The following is a 23,506-nucleotide window of genomic DNA, read 5'->3' as shown; positions in this document are numbered from 1 at the left end:
CTACGAGTACCAAATGTTACCTTTGAGACCCAGGGTTTTGCTGATGAGCCCCATCCTTGCACATGGTACTCCAAGTATGAGAGAAAATTAGTAGTTTCAGGGTTGACTTAGGAACCTGCATGGCTGTTGATCACACTCTGTCCAGCAGTGTATGGGGTAAAAAGTGATCCAGGAAAGCATAGGATGAGGCAGAGTTTCACCTTCAGCTATGAGATGTTTAGACACTGTAAATTACTATCAGCAGTTTAAGTTTGGTTAAGTATATCAGACATTATTGTGATTAAGCATTTGAGTAATTTCCATGGTTATCTACTGCTAACTTGTGACATGGGTCACAGAGAGCATAAAATCAGATTCTGGTTTGTCACTTCCTGTTGATCTCCTGTAGTAGTGCAGACCAAAAAATTGATTTAGATGCCAGGTGAATATCTTTTCTTTATAGAAAAATATTGCTAAATATGATGTCTTCCCCATAGCTGGTGGCCTTTGCCACATTTCTGGATTTGTGGGTATAACCAAATGTGTGTATGTAGTATCTACAAGAAGTGGGGAATGGTCTGGTGTACCTGATTAAAGTCCTATTGGGGAAATGCATCCTGCTTCAAACCCTGACACGTTCAGCATCACACATAAAATTACCTGTGAGAAAAGAAAACACTTCATGGGGCACATCCACACTGGAAGAGTTAATATAATCGCTGCTTTTTTAATAGTAGCTAGAGCATGATTAGCCTGGTAAATGCTATAAATCAAGAAGCAGTATGAAATTGCACATTAAATATATTGCATGTTATTATAAAAAGAGAAATTGGATAATTTCCTTTCATTTCTATCTGAAAATGAGAAATTGTCCAGGTAATGAGTCTCAGTGATCTCCTGAAATGCCTATCATTTATTTGCAAGGTGCTTCTCTGCTCAGATAAGGTATGCGTTTGACCTCTCTGAGTTATTCATAGCATTTTGCCTGAATGAAAATAAACAAAGTTTATAAACATTTATGCTGCAATAGTCCTTGATAACAAAATAAAAAGACCAAAACAAGAACGGACTTGGGATTTCTGCCTCCAAATGCGAAAGGCAGTCCTGGGCAGCTGTTAAATGGGAGATTTTGGATTGCCACTGTGACTTGCGCATGACATGTACCTGGCTCCTGCTGTCAATTATTGCTCTTCATTGGCCATAAGGGTCTCATTTTGGGCACAGTTTCTTAGCCCAGCAGACAGTTACATACCATCTAACGTACCTTGTATTCTAGCTTCATGCAGTTACTGACAACAGCAAAGGAAGAAATGAAAGATACACTTTCACTGCTAGAATTTGGTACACGAGAGAAGAAAAATTACACAGCAATAAGAAAGATTCATGCCTTTCAGTTTGCTATGAATAAGTGATAGGATGAATTTTCCACATGCCAAATACCCAGGGTAGTTTATAGATATTTCTAGAAAATTATGAATAAAGTTATAAGCTTGGGATAGAATCCATCCAGTTGCTTTGATATGTCTAAGAATGCAAAAAATGTTTTCTTCCATTTCATGCAATCATTTTTTTTTTCTTTCCATTAAAATATATCTCCCTGTCATACAAAAGGTAGCTGCTACAGAACATGAAGTTGTTCAAACTACAGCTAAGGAACCGACCAAACCTATGCAGAAATACTGCTAGGGAATATCTTCATTATCTGGGACTTTAGAACAAAACTGATGATTTATTACTCTATACCAAAATATGCCAAATTCATTTAGACCTTTATCTCTAAGTAATCAACCAAAATTAACTTAGTGCAAGCATAAAACCAGACGACTTCAAGCATCTGCCAAAACTGTGTTGTTTGGGGGCAAGTACATGGTAGAGAAAAATAACATGAGCCTTTAAATAATGATCACTTTTACTGAGATGAGTCTTATATCCCTGCTTTGCAGATATTGATCAAGACGCCTCTTAACTCTCTGTATTATTGATCAGATAGCATTTTTTTTTTTGCAAAATAAGTGCTCTGGAAACTCGGTGAACTTTTATAGTTTTAGAACTGTAATACTGTGGAGTTGGCCCAAAGATAGGAGGATATGAAATGAATATGTTGATCACGCTTGTTAGTTTGCTTTATTTCCAAAGCTGTTATGTACATTCTTCTCCTAATTTGCTTGATAAATAATATTGGGATTTCTTCAAGAAAATATGAAATGAGTGTTTCATTTTAAAGGGATGAAAGTTTTCATTTAATTTTAACTTAAAATATCATAGCTTCAAGGATGAGGAACAAAACCACTTCCCTGGGCAGCCTGTTCCAATACTTGACAACTCTCATTGTGAAGATTTTTTTCCAATCTAAACCTTTCCATGGCACAACTTGAGGCCATGTCCTCTTGTCCTATTACTTGTTACTAGAGAGTAACCAACTCCTTTTGGGTAATTATAGAGAGAGGTCTCACCTTAACTCTTGTGAAACATCCTCTGGAAAACCTGAACTTTCAGGGGTATTTTTAAAGGTAATGCAGAAGGGAAGCACAGCTCTGGCACCCTTGATAACAAACCTATCAAGTTATTCCAACATAAGTTAAATATGCAAGGTTAATTAAAACAGATATTAAATCACCTAGGGTCTGTATAGCATTTAGTAAACAGCTAATTATACTATAATACAGGCTTCTTATAGAGAATTATCAGTGCCAAAACAGTCTAACAGTGATTTACTACTCAGCACATCTATGAGATTTAAATAAGAAAGTTACCTCATGTCAGAAAGAAGCAACTGATTTCAATGCACTTAGAAATACATAGTGTTTCTGAATTTTTGACTTGTTCAAAAGAAATACACCATGTTGTTCCACAAGGACAAATTATATATAAAGAAGTTTGGTGTAGATAAATTTCTGGGTTAATAAATAGAGGATATTTTCTATGTAAATAAATATATAGAGCTGCCATTGATATAAAAATTATGAAGTGCTGTTTATGCAAAATGCCCTAAACAGCAATCCTAAAAGTCATGCTTTGCTGAACTAATCTCACAAGTACACAAGCTGCTGTACACTGTAACCTTCAAACTTCCCAATTATCTTTACTATTTGCTTATTTATGTGCATTAAACCTGGTCAGGAAGCAGTGCAGGTCAAATGCAGGCTTGGACAGCCCGATGAGTCCCCAAGGTTTTCTAATCCCTACCTAAAGGGATACCTACAAGTGCTGTGGCCACCCTGTTTTCGTTTTAGACACAGCAAAAGTGGCCCTGCTCTCCCTTTCATCTGCTGCATCAACTTGTGGCATGATGGACTTCATTTGCTCCCTCTGCCTCAACTCAGACATTTTTCCACCGTTCTGGAGAAATTCTAGCTCAAACCTCACCAGTTCTTCACATACATGTATGTATCCCCAAAATGAGGAACACAGAAAGTAACTGCAGCAGAAAACAAGACAATTTTTCCTGTAGCAGTTATTGTGTCCACTAGTAAGGCTTCAGCTCCTGCCCAAGTGCTTCTGTTTCACATAAAATGAATCATCAGGTAAAAATACAGTAATCTTCAGTGTAAAGATCAGAATCCAGGTCTTCCAGTACCCTGTTGAGTAGTCTATAGAAAAATGATTGCTTACATGCTTTCTGACCTAGGACCTTTTTTATATATATATACACACATAGATTTTAATTTACTTAAGAAAGATCAAGCTTATAAACACCGAAGAGCACTATTTTTTTCCTCCTGAAATCAGTTGGACTTCATCACCTATCGATCCTACTCCTTTATTGAAGAGCTCAGGCTTTGTGTGACTAGCTCCCATTTTAAACAGGGAACACATGGGCTCCTCAGTGCCTATATTTCTTTTGGAACTGGTGCTTAGGCATGGGTTTATATTTCATCGATTCTTAAAGTTTAAAGAAAACTCAGCCCATAAAATGAGTTGTTAAATCTGGTTCAATTGCCATATCTTAGTTTACTGTCCAAAAAAGTAGCATTATGTTCTTTCACATCTTCAGAAAGGCTATTTTAATGTTTTTGCATTAACAAGTAATAAAATCGCCCATTTCCTGACTTACTTCCAAAAGCCAGTCTGCAGCCTCTCTTGTTTATGCTCAATGCAATGCTGGAAAAAGACACGTTGCACTGGATTCTCAATTGGAGCATTTCTATCTACTGCCCTATGAATTCGAAATCCTTGCCATGATGGCTGTGTGCCATGCTGCTATTGCTTATGTTGAAAATATGAATTATAAACAAGTGACAAGTTCTCCAATTTAGATTAAGTAAACATTACAGCTTTCAATCTAAATTGATATACTTCAACTTGCACTACCACTTACATAAGAGAAAGAAGATGCATGTCCCAGGAAATAATACATTTAAAATGTAAAATTAATTAATATTCTGAGTTTTGCAGTGTCTCTTGCCTTCCCAGCTTTGTCTTTTACATAGGAAGCTCCCTGGGGCATTTTCTACCATACTGAGTTGTACCAAACTAAACAGACTATAAGCAATCTTCCTAACAAAAAACTACATAAAATCCTTTTCAAAAAGCCTAATTTATTGAAGATCTTGTCAATAAGTGCTCTCTCTCTCAAGAAGAGGAAAAGTTGGATTTTATAGGGGTTTAAAAAAATTAAAACCACTGCTGTGGTTTACAAGTCAACTATTGTATATATATTCTGCCTAAATCCCAATGTTACACCTCAAACACGAGGTAAACCCTTTAGATTTAAGTACTGCCTCGTGGTACTTACTGATTCATTAGGGCATGGGGCATGTGGAATTTCAAGCATTAGACTTGACTTTCAGCTATGAAGTTTTCTTGCTCTGTTCAGTAAGGTAGAAACCTGAAGCCAATGTCAAAGCATCACTTATTTATAAACACACAGATAGAGCTATCGCTTATGCCTGAAGTCACTAGCCACAAAGAATTACTTAGAGCCTTAGGGAACCTGAGTGGCAATGGATAAATGGGGACAGATCCTCAGCTGGTGCAGGCTGTCATAATAACATTCATTTATTTTCTTGGCCTGTAAACAGAAGTATAATATGCTTTGGGGTTCCCTGATTGAGGCAATTTCTCACTCTACTTTCCCACTTGGCCTCTTCATCATGTCATGCAAGCTATTTCTTTCATTGTCATCACTGAATTCAGATGTTGGCTCCTATTTGCCTATGAGTAAACACAGTAGTGTTTTCCTATTTTTTACAAGAAAGCAAAATCACAATAGGAAAATAGAGCCCCTTTCTTAACCGTAAAGCAGCAAACACCTTCCAACACACAGCAATGCAACACAAGAAGCATAAATAAAACTATGGACCTTTATAGCACACTATCTCATTCTCCCAACATCCCTTTTCCACTGCACTCATTTTAAATGGCAGCCAACTTCAACTAGGTGCTTCAGGCTTTATGCTCAAGCTGTAAAGAATTGTAAGGAGAAGAAAAAAAATATTTAAAAACCCTCCAAAACTAAATGCTTTGAAGGGTGTCTCCAAATGCCTTTAAAAAGATAAAGGTTTTAATTAATTAAAATGGAAGTGTTATCAACCTTAACTACAGTGTCACTGTTAATAAGTACTATTCAACGAGGCGGTGACTCTCTTCCTGGCTCATAAAACCTTGCAAGAACTTGTACAGGTAGTATAAAAACCTCCAAACAGCACATTTTTAGGAGACAACCCCCAGCAAACCAAACAAGAATGTTTGCTACAAGAAAGAAAAACAGAGAATCAAAATTAGGACTATTTTTACTAGAGATGGACAGAATTAGCAAAATTAATACGTTTGTAGCCACAGTTGAGTTGGTGACACAAAAGGAAAAAGCTAGCATTGATACTTGAAACCTTTGCATTCCCAGAATAAGTATTCAAAAGGCAAAGTAAATCCCTGATATTGCCTAAATTCCTCTGAATATAACATGATAAAAATGCAAATATATGTACATAAGTTGAATGTCACCTATGTTAGGGCACCAGACCTGGGTTTCTGTATCATTTATATTCCACTTAAGCTCTTATTCTCTTCAGAAGAATGAATTTATTACCAAGCCATGCATATTTAAAAATGAGACTACTAAATCTGAGAATAAAAAACCAAGCCTAACATTTGTATTTACTGTACCTTCTGAAATCTAGATAGGGACTTTACATACTGTGAAATAAGGACAGTTCCTATAGTTCTGCATAAATATAGCAACTGCGATAAATTTTTCTGTCTTTGTTGCTGCTATTATACAAGTAAAGCTCTCCCACAAACAGAAAAGAAAAAAAAAACCTGGAAAACACTCTATCAAAGCTCTATTTTTCTTCAGGACCACTGTGTAACTAGCAGAGCACACACTACCATTGACAACATCTGATCCAAAAATGCCAACTGCACCAGAAACTATTTTTTCCCTCTGAAACTTCTGTAGAACAAAGAGTTGGAGAGTCTGCCTGTGAGCAGCACACAGGCACGTTTATGTCAAGCTTTTCATGTTGCCTACCATTGTCAACAGTGTGACAACAGATCAGTATCTATTTCAGAGACAGTAAGCTTTTATATGACCTATAATGTTACTTGAAACAGCCCATAAGCACTAAAGGTCTTGCTTGAAATGGATATTAACAGCCAATTCTGACAGAAGTACTGTATTGCAAAAGCAAATTTAAAATCAGCTGAAATCTATGTGGTCTAAACTAAACAGACCAAGATTATAGTGGGATAAAAAAATTCATTCATTAAAATCACCAGAGATGAAGAGGAGCATACTTTTCTGGTCCGTACACGTAGCCATTCTCTATCAAAAAGACATATTATTTACTATATTGGGAGCATATCATCTATGTAGGGTTTTTTTTTAATGTTTAGAGTAACAAAATTAAATGGCTGTCATTTTGAGTTGTTTTTTATTATTTCTTTTTGAGACGCAGTGTAAAATAAATGAAAAGATACGTTTTGCAATTAAGCAATTTTCTCAAATGACACTACTGTTTATCCTGCTGTATCTAAGGTACCTTTAAAGAGCATTTCAACAGGAATCTGCAGAGGTGTTTTTCTGCCAATAATACTGAAAGGGTAATAATTCTTGACTCTGCACATCAGATAATGAAAATTTTGGCCAAACTTTTATTTCAGTATATAACATTCTACTCAGTCTGAGACTTTTCTCTAAGTTCTTTCTTTGTAAAGCTTGGGTTTTAATTTCAAATGCAAGCAGGTGAAAAGCACAGGGCTGGCAAAATTTAATGAGTATACTTCTGATCTGAAAATAGGTAACTAAAGAAAATAAAGCATTTTTTGATTTCATTGCTTTTTTTATATTTCCATTACTAAGCTACAAGCTAACTGAGCAGTCTCTCTCTTACTCTCCTACAATATTTACTGCTAGATGAGGAAACATGAAACAATCCTACCAATGCTTACTCACACTGCCAACAACAGTGTATCTGCTTATCAATGTACTGACCTCAGCTCTAAAGGCCATTGTGCTGCATCATTAAGACCATCTCAAGAACTCACAAATGCCATTTCGATTTACCCTTTGATAAAACAACTGCACTGCATATCTTTGAAGGTATATTCTCCAATATACCACGTCTGTTTTAAACAGCCTTGTGTCAAACAATCCATGCAAGCCCTCACTATCATTTCCTGCTGTTCTGAGCATTTCAGACAGAACTTAGGTGAACATATTTCAAACCAGGAATTAAACACGAACTGAAGCAAGATCACTGATTTACAAACTGTTTGTGAAAAGAGCAGCCTAAATGGAAAGATTAGCAACAGCTTTCATGCATGGTAACTCATCACCAGTTCTCAGCAGTAAAGCAAGTAGCATTTACTCAGTGTGTTTTGGTTGCTTGACCACTATTAACTCTTCACTTCAATGGCTGTACACACACTGAATTGCTCCTAGTACCAGCTTTGTGTGATGAATTTATTACATCGCTAAGAAAGACAAAGTGCATTATATGTTTTTCCACATGCTGTCAGCCCAAGACACTGAGACTTGGTCATCTCATTATTTAGACTAACGCCTCAGGAGCATTTAATGTTTTACTTTGGGTTAATCACATTAGCAATAATGTAATGCATCTACAATGGCCTGGGCTTCCTTCCAAAGCTGTGCTGTTCATGTTCAAAGAAAATAGAGGAACAGACACCGAAAGTGATTCAAAGAACAAATATTTTACTGCTTTACAAATCATTGACATAATTCACTGGAGGGAATTTTTATTCCTGAGCCAAGCATTAACTAGCCTCATCTGTAGGAAATTGTCAAAATACATCTGAGCATAGTTTCTTTTCCTCATACAGATCTTTTGTAAAATCAGTTCTCATTTTTCCTGGCTCACAAAGCTCATTAGTAGTCTAAGTAAGATGCCAACAAAATGGCCTGATTCCTGATTTGGGTTTTTGGTTGTTTTTTTTTTGAAAGCTGTATTCATCTCCATAGAGTTCATAAAAGTAGCAATTAGGACATTTGCTATGTGCAAAAATGACACTTCTTGTAATGCAGTGGTGTTTCTCTTTTTGCATTAACTGAAAATGCATTTTTAATAGTGTTCTGGGGGGTGCTTATTAATACAGTTTTGGAAGTGTGTTCAGAGCATTTTATCTATACATTTCCTCACAACATGGAGAGAAGTACAGTAATTATGCTGAATTTCTTGAAGTGTGTGGAGGCTGATGAATACTGTGCTTTGTGTACTGCCTCATTGAAAGGATGATAGATGCATTTGTGTGTCTATATATCTACATTTTGCATCATCTTTATTTAAAGTAAAAAAATTCACCTGCCATAACCAGTTGCTGCTTCTTTCTGCATGATCACCTGTCCTTAACACATGGAGGCTGACATTAGTCCCAATAGGTGCTATTCAAGCTAAATGATCATTTGGCTTACCATAATGGAAATTAAACCGTACTTGCTATCCGAAACATCCCCCATTCTACAGCCCCCCCACACACACACCTTCCCACAAAAAAATTAGAGGGGAAAAAGTTTGAAGGGGAGACACCACATACCCCTCATGACAGCCTTGCCAATCTGTGCTGTGATCCAATATTATTTCAAAAGCTCAACTTGGTTGGTATATACTGAGTTAGGACTCAAAATGTGTATCTTCATTGCTACCAAGAGGTATCAAATCCCATCCTGCACCAGTTGAGGGATCCCCTTATTCTATGAATCCTCTCTCTCACCTGAGACATAAAGCTTGGGTAAAAGCTGAAGAACAAAATGCAGCCTTACTGATAAGTGGTAATTGTACTGTAGATCCTCATACATCCTACCTGCTACCATGCACATACATCATGTCTAAACTTTTCTTGCAGCTTTAGAATTAGTTAAATAACATTATTTTCCTGTGTCATTTTTCAGCTCCTCCAGTTGCAGTGTAGTATTCCTGAGTGATGTGACCCTGTAACCACATTTTTCTCCAGAGGCATCTGCATCTCAATTGAGACTGAACAGATTTTTTTCCAATTTAGAAGAAACCTAATTTTTAGTACTTTCATAACATTTTAAAGAATCTGTTAGTGTGAGAGTTTCATTTTAGAATGAAATGGTAGCAATGGAATTTTAGATTTGCTGAGGGTTTAGGTTTTTTCCTGTAACATATTAAACAAAATTTTAACAGGATTACAGTCCTTTCAAGCTTTCCCATCCCTTGCCAATAAACCTATGTCTGATTGCCAACACAATCACATACCTGTCCAATAAGTAAAACATGTACCTGAGGAGGCTGGCATCTGAAGACTACACACAGGTACATATATATGTGCATGAATGTAAAGTGGCTTTTCCCTACATTTTTCAGAATAAAGCTTTAAAATGGGAATCACACACAGACCACTACCTGAATATGAAAAAGTCCTGTACTGACTTGCAGCAACACACTACAAGTTAGGTCTGCTTCATTAGCTGTAAGTAGTGTACCATTAGTGCAAAGAAAGCGTGCAGGTTAGGTTTGGCAGAGTCAGTAGCTGCTATTTTTCAAATTTTTCATGAAATTCCATGTAATTCATCCAATTACCATGTCTGCGTGTGTAACCCATAACCTCCATTTCCCATACAGCAAGATTTGGCAATCTTTGCTGTAACAAAGATTGTAAGCCTGTGTAACAATGTAGTGAACAATTTAACACAAGCATCTTATTCTAGCCTGAGAATTTGCTACAATGATTTTTCCTTCAGTCTGAAAACAAATGCCAGTTATGTTGCCGCCTCACAGAAGCGTTGCTGCCAACCTTCACACTGATTTTGTGCAATTCTATGCACATGCACTGATACTACTACAAGTTATGATGTCCAAAAATTCCACAGAAATTATTTTAGTCAACTCAGGTTCCTATTTTTAAGCAAAAGGCCTGATCTCTAACTACAGGTCTATTCACATAGCACAATGACCCTCAATCTACTGTACGTGCCAGAAGCATCATAGAGACTTAAGATCACTGCTGCTTACAATTCCTGAGCTGGAGTGCCATTTTGTGATGATGGTAAGGCATCTGATACTGCACTCTGCCACACAGATGTACCTTGGTACTTCAAAGTGACCAAACCACTTTAGTCCCTTCCCCAATATCAAGATAAAAAAATAGGATTAACAGAATAGAGAGTCAGATACCAGATATCTAAAGACCTAACTCATCACTAGTTACTATCTGCATATGTACATGATGTAAATGTAAATGTGACCCATCATCTATTTTTGTATTTTAGCATTTTAGTTCACACAGCTGCAGGGAAGTGATTGGTAAAATTTTATGCAGTGACATTATCCACAATTTCACATTATCCACAATCTTTATGATACTTAGGATCACATCTAGAGATTACAACTTGTGGATCTCAGAGCACTACAGTTCCTGCTTCAAACTCTTCTATTTGCATTTATACATTATCTTCATGCATGAAAGCCCTTCTTTACTTGGAAAGCATTTATACAGTTATCAATTTAATTTCCAACCAAATACTTCATGAAAAGTGGTCCACAAACCTTGACAATAGGACTAACAGTTTGCTGTAGCATTTCCCCCAAAAACATCTTACCAGTTTTATGAATTTCAGGTTTTAAAGTCAAACTAAGGCACATTTATCTCTTAGTCTCATGATTCTACAGGTTTAAAATCATATTGTCTGTTTTATTTCAGTTTATTGTGTATATAATATAGAAACTATTAGCCACATGACAAACAGCTATCCGAACCATGTAGGAAGCATCATTTAGCTGATAATTTATTTTAATCCTTCTCAGCATGAAATTAAACTGATTTGTTCTTTCTGCTGTGAGACACAAGTGATTATTCTTTCCTTAAAACCTGAATGTTTTCATATATTAACAAAATCAGCTTGAGCTGAACTTTGAAGATCTATACTCATGCCATAATTCTCCATGGGGTTTACGTCAATCAAAAGTATTGCATTATAAAAACAGATGTTTTTGACAGCATCAGTCCCCAACAGTAGCAATATGTAGCAGCAATACAGCAGTCTAGAAGCAAAACCAGATTTTAGGTGTCAGTTGGTTAGGAATACAGACCACATTCCCACTTGGACAAGAAAAAAGGCCTGAGGAATCAGTGTTTATCCTAAAGGTTTTTAATTTCAATTATAAAGGTTTACTAGAAATAGTGAAACTTTTTTTTTTTTTTGCTCACGTTTCTAGTCTTTACAGTTGATAATTTTGTGCTGAATGCAATATGCTCGTGATGGATAACTATAAGTCCCAGATTTATTCATGCAAAAATATTCAAGACTCCTGTTGCAAATGCTGTTTAATGGCCATCTTTGAAGACTGGACTATAAATCACTTAGTCAAAAAACCCTTCCTGGTATGTGCAGTTTTTGAGATATAAGCTGAGGCTTAAAGAATGTTTTGCCTACCATGACAGAACCAGTGGAAGGCTGGGGAAATTGCAGTGAGAAGGTGACTTCTTCCAGTAAAACCTTTGACAAGCAAAGAAAAAGAAAATTATTATTTCACAGCAGCACTGCTAAGCTACATTTTGTACAAACATAATGAAGGATGTGGCATTACAAGCTCAATACAGAAAACAAGTGAGCAATGGGATGGAGGAAGTGTTATTACCCACATTATATAAGGTCAGAAACAGAAAGATACACCAGTCTTTGTTTCTTCACCAATCTAGAAAAGGAAATGGAGGAGACATAACTAATTCTGACCCTTATCTGATAGCTCTGTTCCATCGTGTACACATTCACCATCAGGGAAGACTGTTAGATGCACTAAAAGACATTTCTCTTGTAAACATTTCCAAGCCCAATGTTTTATTCATTTGGTCATTAGCTGCATTATTTTATACGTATATAAACAACTGTTTCTTTGGGCTTCGTTAGCACTTGCAGTTGAAAGAAGTTTAGTATAACGGGACATCAGGAGGACAGTGGCTAGTGCCACCATCTGTATCACTCTCAGGCCAGTATTTCTAGCACGTGAGAGAGGTGTGGTGTGGAATCACCTCAAACTGAGGTGACTGATGAAACCAGGCTCTCTAGTTCTTTACAGGACATTTGAATCGATCAGTCATCAAATAAAAAGGGGGTGGGATCAATTATGTGCTGTCAGGACATGTCTTCAAACAAAAGCAGTCCTGGCTGCTTCATACTGAAGAATCATTGTATGGTCAGTTCAACCAAGCTAGGTAGGGCTGTATGAAAGGTTCAACTTGCATGAACCAGGCTCTATTCTGGAAATACAGAAAGCCTATATAAGCCTGGCAGTGACATTTCAGTAATTAGAATTCAAATTTCAGAGAAGTATCTCTATTTACAGATTTCCTGACACCTAAAGTGAGGGAGAGCTGAGAATCACACTTGTAAGTATAGATACAGAAAGTTCCACTCTGCATGCCTAGATCATAATGAAGATACAAGTCTATGTTTTTCCACAACTTCACTACAGAAAGCAGAGATTTAATCCTACAGTGTTGACTTTGTGGTGATTTGAAGTGAAGGAATTAGAAGTCTGCGATGACTGAATTGTGATTTATTGCTCGGCATTCCTATGGATTGGTTTGTGTTTCTTACTGCTGGCTCCCCTGATGATTTGGGATTTATCTTTCTCTCCATTTTCCTTTCAAACCACATAAGAAAAGATGTTATCTACTGCTTTGTATTCAGTGACAAAATCCTCCTCTTATTACCAAATGCATTCTGACTGTTGCTAAAAAAAATGATGCACTTGATAGCACACAGGGATTTAAATACCATCAACTGTAAAGGGTACTTTTGCAGACTAATGCACAGTTCCTAGGAATGCTTATGCCTAATTGCTAGAGATTGCTGAAGTCACAAGCTTTGCTTCCAGCTTTTGAATATAGCAACTTTAAACAATCTCTGAATCCAGATTTTGATCTAGACATTATTTAGGTACAAAATGCACCCCATTTCCTACCCCCAAAAAAAAAGAAAAGACCCAAATAAAAGAACAGATCAGCTTCCAGAATTTTGAATTCCTTAATATATAGAGCATCTAGACGTTACTGAAGCCTACCTAAATACATGGAGTTCATAACCTCCACTGCAATATAGATCTGGTTAAAAACTCATTGCACTTGTTTTTATGGAAGACAGGTCATCCTAAATGCCTCATGTATAGAACAGAAATATGCTAAAATTTATAGAATAGAGATAGGCAAAAATAGAAAAGCAGACAAAAACATACAATATTTAGAAAGGGCAAGACAAAATGATAAAGCAATAGAGAGCAACCAGGCAAGTGAGACAGAAGGGTGGAAAAGGAAGACTTCAAGAAGTAAAGCAAGGTATGGGAGAGAAGAGGCAAAATAGACAGCAAGAGGAAAAAATACTAAGAAAATATTTTTATGACCATCCATTAAATCTCACAGCAATGGAAAACTGAGAAGGTTAAGAAGAGAATTTTTTTTTACGAATATTAACAATAGAGTGTTTCTTAGAAGACCTAATAGCAATTTATATGAACTTTAAGTTAGCTAATTCTAGTGGCAATAGTATTAGATAATGCACGTCTGATGAAACCACATATCTGTGGTTAATCTCAGTTGTCTTCACTGTCTCATATAACATGTTAGGATTTGTTTCAACATTTGTTATTTAAAAATAGTGCTCTAGTTGATGTCAAGTATACCACAGTTAATTATAGCAGATCATGACTTCCAGTGCTACGTGCCTGATGTTAGGTTCCCAAGCCTTAGTTTGGATATGAAATAATTACCCTCAGTTTCAGAACTGAACTGAGTCTGCTTAGGGCTTACTTAATAAAATTGCTAATGTTCAAATTAGCACAAAAGTATATTGTAATTTTAATGTGGATCTCAGAGCACTACAAAATACAAAAAATGACCTGGTCCTTTTACAAAGAGGCTTAAATCAATAGGTACGATGGTGCTATTCACACTAATTTCCAGAAGCAAGATACCATTCCATGAAAAAAAAACCAGCAACTGAGTCTGACTCTGTATCGTAAACAAGCATAGAGACCAAAGTAAAGCATCAGCTGTGGCTTTGTGACATTCATGTCCCTTCTTTAGACTTTTCATATATTAACAATTAAGACAGAAGTGTGATTATCTATCGCTGGCTTTTCCTGGCTTTAAATGTAATTCTCCCATTAAGATTTCATCTAAGTGTCTTCATATGTGCCATATTATAACCTATTATTTGCAGAATAAACAAGGCAAAACAGCTAGCTATCTCTAACTATGGGGATTAAAAGTTGTATGCAGGAAAGCTTAAGCATATTAATTCTGCAAAACTCTAAATCCAGATGTTTTTCTGTGCCAGTGTATTCCAGTTGTAAATTAGTTATCAGTTATTTCACTGTTACTGAAATTATATCACAGCCAGAAATTCGGGTTTGTGTTGGCCTCACTGCCTATCCTTTTTCATATTTGCCATTACAGTCCTAGTGAAACGCTTTCTGTTGTCTTCGCTCATTCTGTAATAACCACATCACAACTCCAACACAGACAATCAGACAGAACAGGCAGTTTCTCAACTCCAGGAAGTTCAGAACTGCATGAAGGCTAAATTACTTCTGTCTCAAGAGACAGATTCTTTGAGGTCAAGTGAAGCTCATTAAGGAGAGGAGAGTGGGGGGGAAGTTTGAGCCGTAGCCTTTCAGCTGCACCTATCATGCGTAAATGCTTTGAACTTCTTGATTTCCAGTGCTACACAGACCCTTAACTATTGTACTGCTGGTGTATTTCTGTATTGGCCAAGCAGTGGTGTTGGTGAACACATAAAGAAACATGTAAAAGCATTTAGGAGAGGGGGAATCTTTCTCATTGTGACATGTTTTATGCGTTTGGGCCTATCACACCCTCATTTGTGCCTTTGCATCCGGCTGGAGTTACACTGTACACTCTGCAGCACAGGGCTGCCTCACACTGCTTAGTTTTACAACACCGAGCACAGATAAGGCCCCAGACACCACTGTTCTGTACATGACAATAACAAATCCAATGTCAGACAGACGGTTAAACCTCAATGGAATGTTTCTTTTTCTTTTCCCATGCAAATGTTTCCTTTTTAATGAAACAGAAAATACTTAACTGATACCAGGATCATTACTCCAATAAAAAGATAAAAATATTTATACCTGAAGGACTCAGATTTGTTGCAACTCAAGATCTATGAGAAATAAACATCTTTTTTTCCCTATTCAGTATTTACATATAAAAAGCATCTACTCTGCACATAGCTCCTGTCATTGTCTCTGGCTGAAAGTGTGTGCATAATATTTACAGAAAAAAATGCTGAGGAATGTAATTTCAATATTAAATTTCATTTTTAAATCTGTTTTGATAAGTTATTACCAAAAATAAAAGTATACTCAATAAGGAAGACTATCAGAAACGCAGTAAAAGGGCCTTTAATTACTATCTACTGAAAAAGTACATTTTCTTCGCATCAATAAATTCTGTATTATGTGGGAGCTTGTGAGGCATTCAGGGGCTGTTGTTCATGGGCTTCAGATTCCCATGATGAAGTTTGTTATTTGTCATCCCTCACTCTTCTTCCTTTCTTGCTGTGAACAAGCACAAGCCTCTATCATTCAACTCATTTCTCAGTTGTGTTTTTCCTCAGCTCTGATTATCAGTCATATTCAAACTACGTCAATTCTTCCACTGCATCACTTAACAGCTCCTTTATTTATTCTGTCCATATTAGTAAAAGGCCAACCATCACGTTCCACATCACCCACTGCAATCTTCTCTCCCTCTTGGTTTGCTTCCCCATACCCTCTGCACCAAGTAAAGCCCTTTCCAAATGCTACAAGCTATGCATAATGCAGGACAGTCAAGAAACCCCCGTCCTGCAGCCCTATCCTCCACATACCTCTTTCATTCTGGTTCCCCCTCAATATCCCTCTGCTGCCAGTAACTTAAGTTTTCACATAGCACCAGTTAATAACTTGATTGTCTCTTCCCAGATATGGATCAGAGCCAGAGTAAAGATCCAATCTCAGGTGTTATGAGTGGCTGTTTAAAAGAATCTCAAATTTCCTAAGAACTTCCTTGATTAAAAAAGCTTGTCTCCATGTCTTGCCAGCTTTTCTCTGCATTTGTCACCTAGTAGGAAGAGTGGCACGAGAGAAACATTTCTACCCACAAAGATCTTTATATGCATCAGACCATCGTCATGTGTCTTTCTGTTTTGTTTTGTTTTTAAACAGAGTTGGCATAGACCCAGATGAAGATCTGAAAAGAGAAACTGCAAGCCAGGTATGTCAGTATTGGAGAGATACATGCTGAATTAAAAACAGTTCAATTGTTGGCAGATCACATTTGTCAAAAGCACTGTTAGAGCTGAAAGTGTTTAAAACAGGCAGGTTGAAAATAAAAAGGAGCTACAAAGTATCTATTGTTCAAGGTACAAAGAGAAAAGTTAGAAATATTTTCAATGTGCATGCACTCATTACAACTGTGATTAAAAATGCTACAGAGTTTAATAAAATTATAAATAAATTAGAAGATATCCTGAGAGGTCCAGTAAATAAAATAGGCCTATCTCCTTAATAAATCTAAATATTTATTAGCTGTAAATGCTACATTTATGGAAAAAACATGACTCAGAAGAAGGTTTAATTCTCTAGAAAAAAAGGGGGATTTCCTAGTGTTCAATTGTAGCACATCAGATTTCTGGAAATATTTTGGGGTTATTTTTCACCTGGAAGCTTAGGTATGTTGTGAACTTGCAAACTTTAAACAAAAGGAGACTCATTCAACAAGCTACAACTCTTCATCTATCACCCTCTCTTTTCTGTCATACACGGATGGCAGTTTCCAATGCAGCACTGCCTGCAACAGTAGAAATCCACAGAGTCAGTGCACAGAGACAGAACAAGTGCCTCAGCATGTAAGTGGAACAGCAGTAGGACCATCAAGAAGCTATGCTACAGTTCACAAGTGCCAAAACAGAACTCAGAAAAGCACCTAATGCTGTGTTCCTGTGTCTAGGCAGTACCATCCCCTGCCCTCTGTCAGGCTGCACAACTGGAACTGACACTGAAATCACCCAACAGGGATATAAATGTAGAAGATAAGTCAGGGCAAGATACTCTAGTCATTGAAAACATATTAAAAATACCATTAGGCAAAAATATAGTCCCTTTTGTGCACTGAGTATTCTTCATGTTTACACGTTTGCACATGGGTGCAGGTACTGAGGTTCTCAGCTTTTATTGAAGCTGAATTGAATGCAGGTGCCTAACTCTCCTAAAGGTTCTTCAGAAAAAAGGAAAAACTATTATTCCTATCAGACCATATCCTTAGTTTTACAACTCAGACACTATTAAAAGGACTAGCATAACGCTCCATTATACCACACCAAGATACCAATTTATTCTGAGTCCGATAGACTCGAGAGGAATTCCTGCAGTATATCTGCCCAAATTCTGCTCCAGGCCAGGACACAGAACCTTTATCTTAAATCTTGATTGGATTTTAAAGATTTATAATCTCAGAAATTTTCTACTTGGCAACACTCAGATTAGCAAAGACCTGCTGAATGCAGTGTAAATTGAATGCCTGTTTGTGTAAAACTGATTTCCTCACAAGTCAATAGGCATCTAATTTTTCCTCTTCTTATTAAATGTGGAAATCATTTTTATGGATAACAGTATACCCAGTGCCCTGACTGTGCCCTGTGAATTAACACCTATCTCTGTTGACAAAACTCAGCAATACAATGCAGAAGGTGTAAATAAATGTTAACACCTTTCATGCCCCATCATGTCCAAATCAGCATGCCTTATAATAGTAAATTTTTCTTGGAAGATAGTTTTGTAGCTCTGATTATTCTCCCTCCTCCCACCACCCCCCATATGAATTCTATTTTTGTCTGAATTATTTCTATTTGCCATCTCAACCTTATAGTAACTCAGACCTCTGTTGCATTTTCCGTAACCCAGTTTGTTTTAACTCAGTACCTATCATTGTTACTCAATTCATGTCAGGTTATTTTTTCTAATTTTCTCTTTCATCTTATCTCTTTCATTCCTGATGTTGTCTTTGTTGTCTTTTATCCCTTTTTATTTCTAATATGTTGTTTTTATTTATTTTACCTACTTTTTCAATTTCCTCCTAAGTGTGTCTACAGCAAAAGGAACTGTTTTTTACTTGCATATCCCCCTGGACCAATAACATATCAAGTGCCCTTGTTTCCCATTGCCAGTTAAGCTCTCACCTAGATCAACTTGAAACCACATATCAGATCTCTGTGCCATTGACTGGAGCTTCAGGGAGTTAAAAATAAGAACTAAATACCTTCACAAGAATAAGATGTTTAAGAGACAGCAAAATTAGTGGAAAATAAGTCTCTCTGCTCCTCTCCTTTTTCACAATAAAAGTGCCAAAGCACTGGAATAGGCTTCCCAGCAGGGATCTGCAGTCTCCTCAGGAGATACTCAAGACCGGTCTGAATGCCTTCCTGTGCGATCTGTCTGAAGGAACCTGCTTTGACGGGGAGGTTGGACTCAATCTCTTGAGGTCCCTTCCAACCCCTCCAATTCTGTGATTCTGTGATTCCCTTCCCAGTCAGTAATCACCAGAATAAGGAAGCCTCAAGATCTACAGTGGAGATTTGGATTTATCACCTCTGTGACCACTCTAACTACAAGGTTACAGGGTATCTTTCTGTGGGAACCTCCCGATTTATATCTCTAAGAAGATCTGGCTTATTTTTAGGGGCAGAAAAAACCTTAAACACCTCCCACCTCATGAATACTATAATTCAGAGGCAATAGCAGCTATATGGCTGCATAATTCTTTTCCTTTCCTACCTTTCATCTCCCTTCTTCCCTTCCCTTCTACAAATTGAATTTTCTCCTCTCTGGAGGAGTTTAATTTATTTAGTCAAGACCTAAATTTTTGGCAGTTAGCTAGCAGCGAATTTCAGTTCATGTTCGAAGACCTGGAACCCAGGGCTCCTCCCCTCGCCAAGGTATAGAGTCTTTTAATGTGTAATTAGCATCTAGACTTCACCATACCAATACCTCATCCATCAACAGCATCTCAGTGTCTTTGTCTCAGTTCTGTCTTGCCTTTCCTTACATGTGTTTATCATCAAATCATTATCACAACATAAGCATAAACAGAAGAAATATAGTTTTCATGACAACACATCAGAGAACAAATGGATGACAGCTGTGAAAGAACTGAATTATATAATACATACTATATATTATTGTATAGAAAACATCTGAAAATAAACACATGCAGTTTGGAGTGTATCCACCAAAACTAATTCTGATAAGGAGAATGCACAGTACATGATCACCACAGAGTTACAAAGTTGATCTATTAAAGAGGCAAAAGCTTTTATAGCAGTGGGCTTTTAAAATCATTTCCCATAAACAAAGTGGTCAATAGCATATTTTATTCAGATGGTTTATGTATCTCAAATTCTATGTGAATCTCTGTCAAGAGAGTAAGAATATATTTTCTACAAGCATTTTGGAAAAATGTAGTACTGATCTCAAGAGAAAACTAAGTAGCCTACGAAATACCCATCAATATTATCTCTGTCAAACTGATGTTCAGAGTTTATTTAACCATCTGTATTAGTATAATAAGAAAATTTATACTTTCCCCATCAGTGTCATCTGCTTGTTGATGAATGTAGTGTGACTAATGCGAATAATCTCCATTCGGGTAATTCCCAAGTGAGAGATGAGAATCATCAGCATTCTCACTTCCCAGAGACACAGTTGTCCGGAAGCAGTAGTGGAATATCTGCTCTATTCCTATCTCTCTGAAGCACAGAGAAAGTGAAGTTACTGTAAAATCATAGCATCTAGAGATCTGTAATAACCTAAAAGCATTCACACTGACATCTCCTGCTATCCCTTCTTTGCACTGTTTATGCAAGAGCTGCACTACAAGTAACTACCCAGATTCCCATTAACACTGAAGCAGATAACACAGATATCATCCGCAGGAGAAAGGAGGTGCAACACATGTCAAATTCACTCTGGCTCAAACAAGCCAGAGGTTACAGAGCAGGTGTGGAGCAAAGCAGCAATAAACATTAAAGCAAGAAACAAAAGCAGGTCCAGGTCAAGACCAATAAATTCTTGAAGAATTATGCTCAGGTGTAGGCTTTCTCTACTGCTTTTATACAGGAACACGAATGCACGAGGAAGCAGGGTATACAATGACGTCAGAAAGAGAATTAACCAACAACTTCCAGTTGCTTCTGGAAACATTAGTAGTCAAACCAAGGACACACAGAATAGTTACAGAGTTCTCTGCACTTTTAACTAGCCTGTCTCTGTTTGTTTCTCCCCTTGCTGCAGCTCACTCCACAATGTATCTGTTTCCATGCCTATCCTCTCTCTCATCTCTATCCCTGCCTACCCTATTCCTTCACCCTCTTTCTGTTTTCTTATAGCTCTAACACAGACCTTGCCTACCATCACACTTCCTGCTTAAACATTTCAGTTCTCTTCCCCATCTATATCTATCTGGCCAAAACTCACTGTTCAACATTAAAAGCTTAGAAAAACCTTCTGCTGCTCTCAGGGATTAGTACCATCTTTTCCCTCCTTCAGCTTCCCCAGATACTAGGGGAAGTTTCTAAAATGCTCAGTTTCATGTATGCAAATGCTACATACCAGGCTGAATCAAAAGAAGCAAGGCCAACAGGTCAATAGATTATTCTGCCACCTCTGCTCTGCTCTCATGAGACCCCACCTGGAATACTACATGGTAGCTTTGGAGCTCTCAGTACAGGAAAGACATGGAACATGTAGAACCTCTCCAAGAGGAACACAAAAGCTATCAGAGGGATGAAACACCTGTCTTATGAGGGAGGGCAGAAAGAGTTGTGGTTATTCAGAAGGGAAAGTTCCTAAGGGACCTAATTGAAGCCTTTCAGTAAAAAGACTAACTGTGAAGCATGCCCCAGACTCAGCTTGAAGAATGGAAAGCCATGTTTGGAGTCTTGTCAACTCAGGTTATGTTCTGCTCCCCTTTCCTTTCTGTGCCTCTTTCTGAAGTAGTGCCATAATTATTAGAATGTCATGATCGCTCTGGGAATGACATTTTGTTAGACATACACAAATAGCATCTGATCTTGTAGGAGTAAACTGAAGTAATCCCACAACGGCAATTAAATCAAAATATCATTTTATTGATCTCAGAATATAGTGCTTTCAGCTGCTTAATAAAATTGGAATCATTAATAAAAGTAAATGCTACACACTTCCAATGAGTACATAGCAATGAGAAATTTGCTATATGAGCTAATTTGCTCCTGAACTCATTCAGAGATGACATTTGTGTGCCGAAGAAGCTTTTTAAATGAAAAAAGAAGCGCAGTTAATTGTAATTTGGTTTGACATGTTTTTTAATATTGGAACTCGGTGTTTTATGTTATAAAAAATGCTTTTTTTACTTTTTTTTTTGCAGAGTACATCTAACTCGGATAAAAATACAACCAAAACTGAGAGTGCTTGGCTGTTCAGAATGTGGTATGGCTTTGACCACAAGTATCCTTTTCTGTTACAAGGTATAGATGATAGTTGCATTACAACTGTCACCTTCAAAACACTTATGGATCCAAAAATAACTATACTTTTAAAAACAAGTATAATTTAAATTTAATGTGTTTAGTAAGGAGAAGAAATATTGAAAGTTCAGAGAAACAAATGTTCTACAGAAGCTGGGCAGTTCATTCCTGACTGAGGCTGTTAGGGAGTGAGAACCATCTCAGCAGCTCTGCCCTACACTATTATATAGACAACTGGTTTAAATAAGTTAACCTTTTTAAGTTCCAGGATAAAACTAATCAAATTGTTAATCGGGACATAAATTCTGTGTTCGGGAAACCAGGAGGTTAGAGACTGAAGCAGCCCAATGACTGTCATCTGCCCACAAATTCAGAAAGTGAATAAGACAATACTGATTTACCCACACCTCTTAGAAAGATTCCCCCACTTGGAAGATTTAGCTCCAAGAGCTTCCCTAGAGCTCATACTTCCTACTCCCTAGATCCTTGAGCCTTTGTGCTTCTATTCACATCCCTACCAAGGCACATATGAGGGAGCTCTTGAATGTGGCTATTTGATGCTTTATTGTAGGCAGTCTGGCTTCCATGTATTTTGCATATCAAAGAAATATTTTAAGCATTTTTTTAAAGTACTCTTAGAAAGGATATCCTCCCAAAGCCAAGATAGGACATGCAGTTTGACACCCGTGCTGCCACCAGTGTGTGTGCAAAGATGCTAAAAAGCTACAATTCTAATTTACTGTCATTTTAAACTAACTCTGCAGAGGCTTTGCATAGCAATCAGTGAGATCCCACAATAACAACCATGCACTAAGCCTTTAGCAGACAAACACAATGCATATAATAGAAGCCCATCTGCTAATTTCCATGCATACTGTCTCAGTACCTAAACAGGCAAGTGCTTTACTAGTAATCTCCATTATCCACTAGCACATCTACTGGTCCATTACCCTGCGCTGAGTAGAGATTAGTGTTCAGGTTAGATGTATGTTTTTCTGATATCTTTTGCAGCAAACTAGGATGAAATATTTCAGCTGATAAAGTGTAATTCTTTGGGAATACAGCTTCTTTTGAGAGTTCAAGTAAAGTTACCCTTCAAACAGACTTTTGATGAAAAAAACATCTTTCTGGTTAAAAGTGTGTATTGCCCTAATCCACTTAGCAGTGCAGTTTTAATGGCCTAAAATTACCTAGTATTAAAATGTTTCCTTAAGATAATTCTTTAAGAATACCTTAAAATAGTAGGTGAATAAAGGGGAAAAACATATTTAGATGTTTATGCTGAGCACCAGCATAACTGGCTAGAACTACCACCCACACCTGCTTCTCTCAGAAGGAATACCCTGTGTTTGTGGTATATCTTAGAAACTGTAGGTCAAAAGGGGCATATGAGCCAGGGGGAAAAAATGTTTGCTATGAAGGAAAAAAGAAAAAACTAAAGAAATGCAGAAGGCAAGAACAGGAAAGAGACATGAGTTTAAGAAGACAGACAAGAAAGCAACTACAAGGGTAGAGCTAGAAAACAAGGGACAGAGGCAG

At 37.1% G+C, this 23,506-nt stretch overlaps 1 protein-coding gene across 1 annotated transcript in view; it reads left to right on the top strand.

The window, feature by feature from the left end:
• The window catches only part of SLC9A9 (solute carrier family 9 member A9), a gene marked incomplete at both ends in the record, with an annotated part of 187,907 nt that overhangs the window by 119,316 nt on the left and 45,085 nt on the right, over nt 1-23,506 (top strand). The window contains 2 exons of the mRNA XM_084267390.1: nt 16,632-16,680; nt 21,868-21,947. Coding sequence (XP_084123516.1) covers nt 16,632-16,680; nt 21,868-21,947 — 129 coding nt within the window. The remainder of the gene's footprint in view (nt 1-16,631; nt 16,681-21,867; nt 21,948-23,506) is intronic.

Source organism: Gallinula chloropus (genome assembly GCF_964237585.1).
Source record: "Gallinula chloropus genome assembly, chromosome: 8".
Classification (NCBI taxonomy): Eukaryota; Metazoa; Chordata; class Aves; order Gruiformes; family Rallidae; genus Gallinula; species Gallinula chloropus.
Note: the sequence above shows the minus strand (reverse complement) of the source record. Positions and strands in the feature narration are given on the sequence as shown.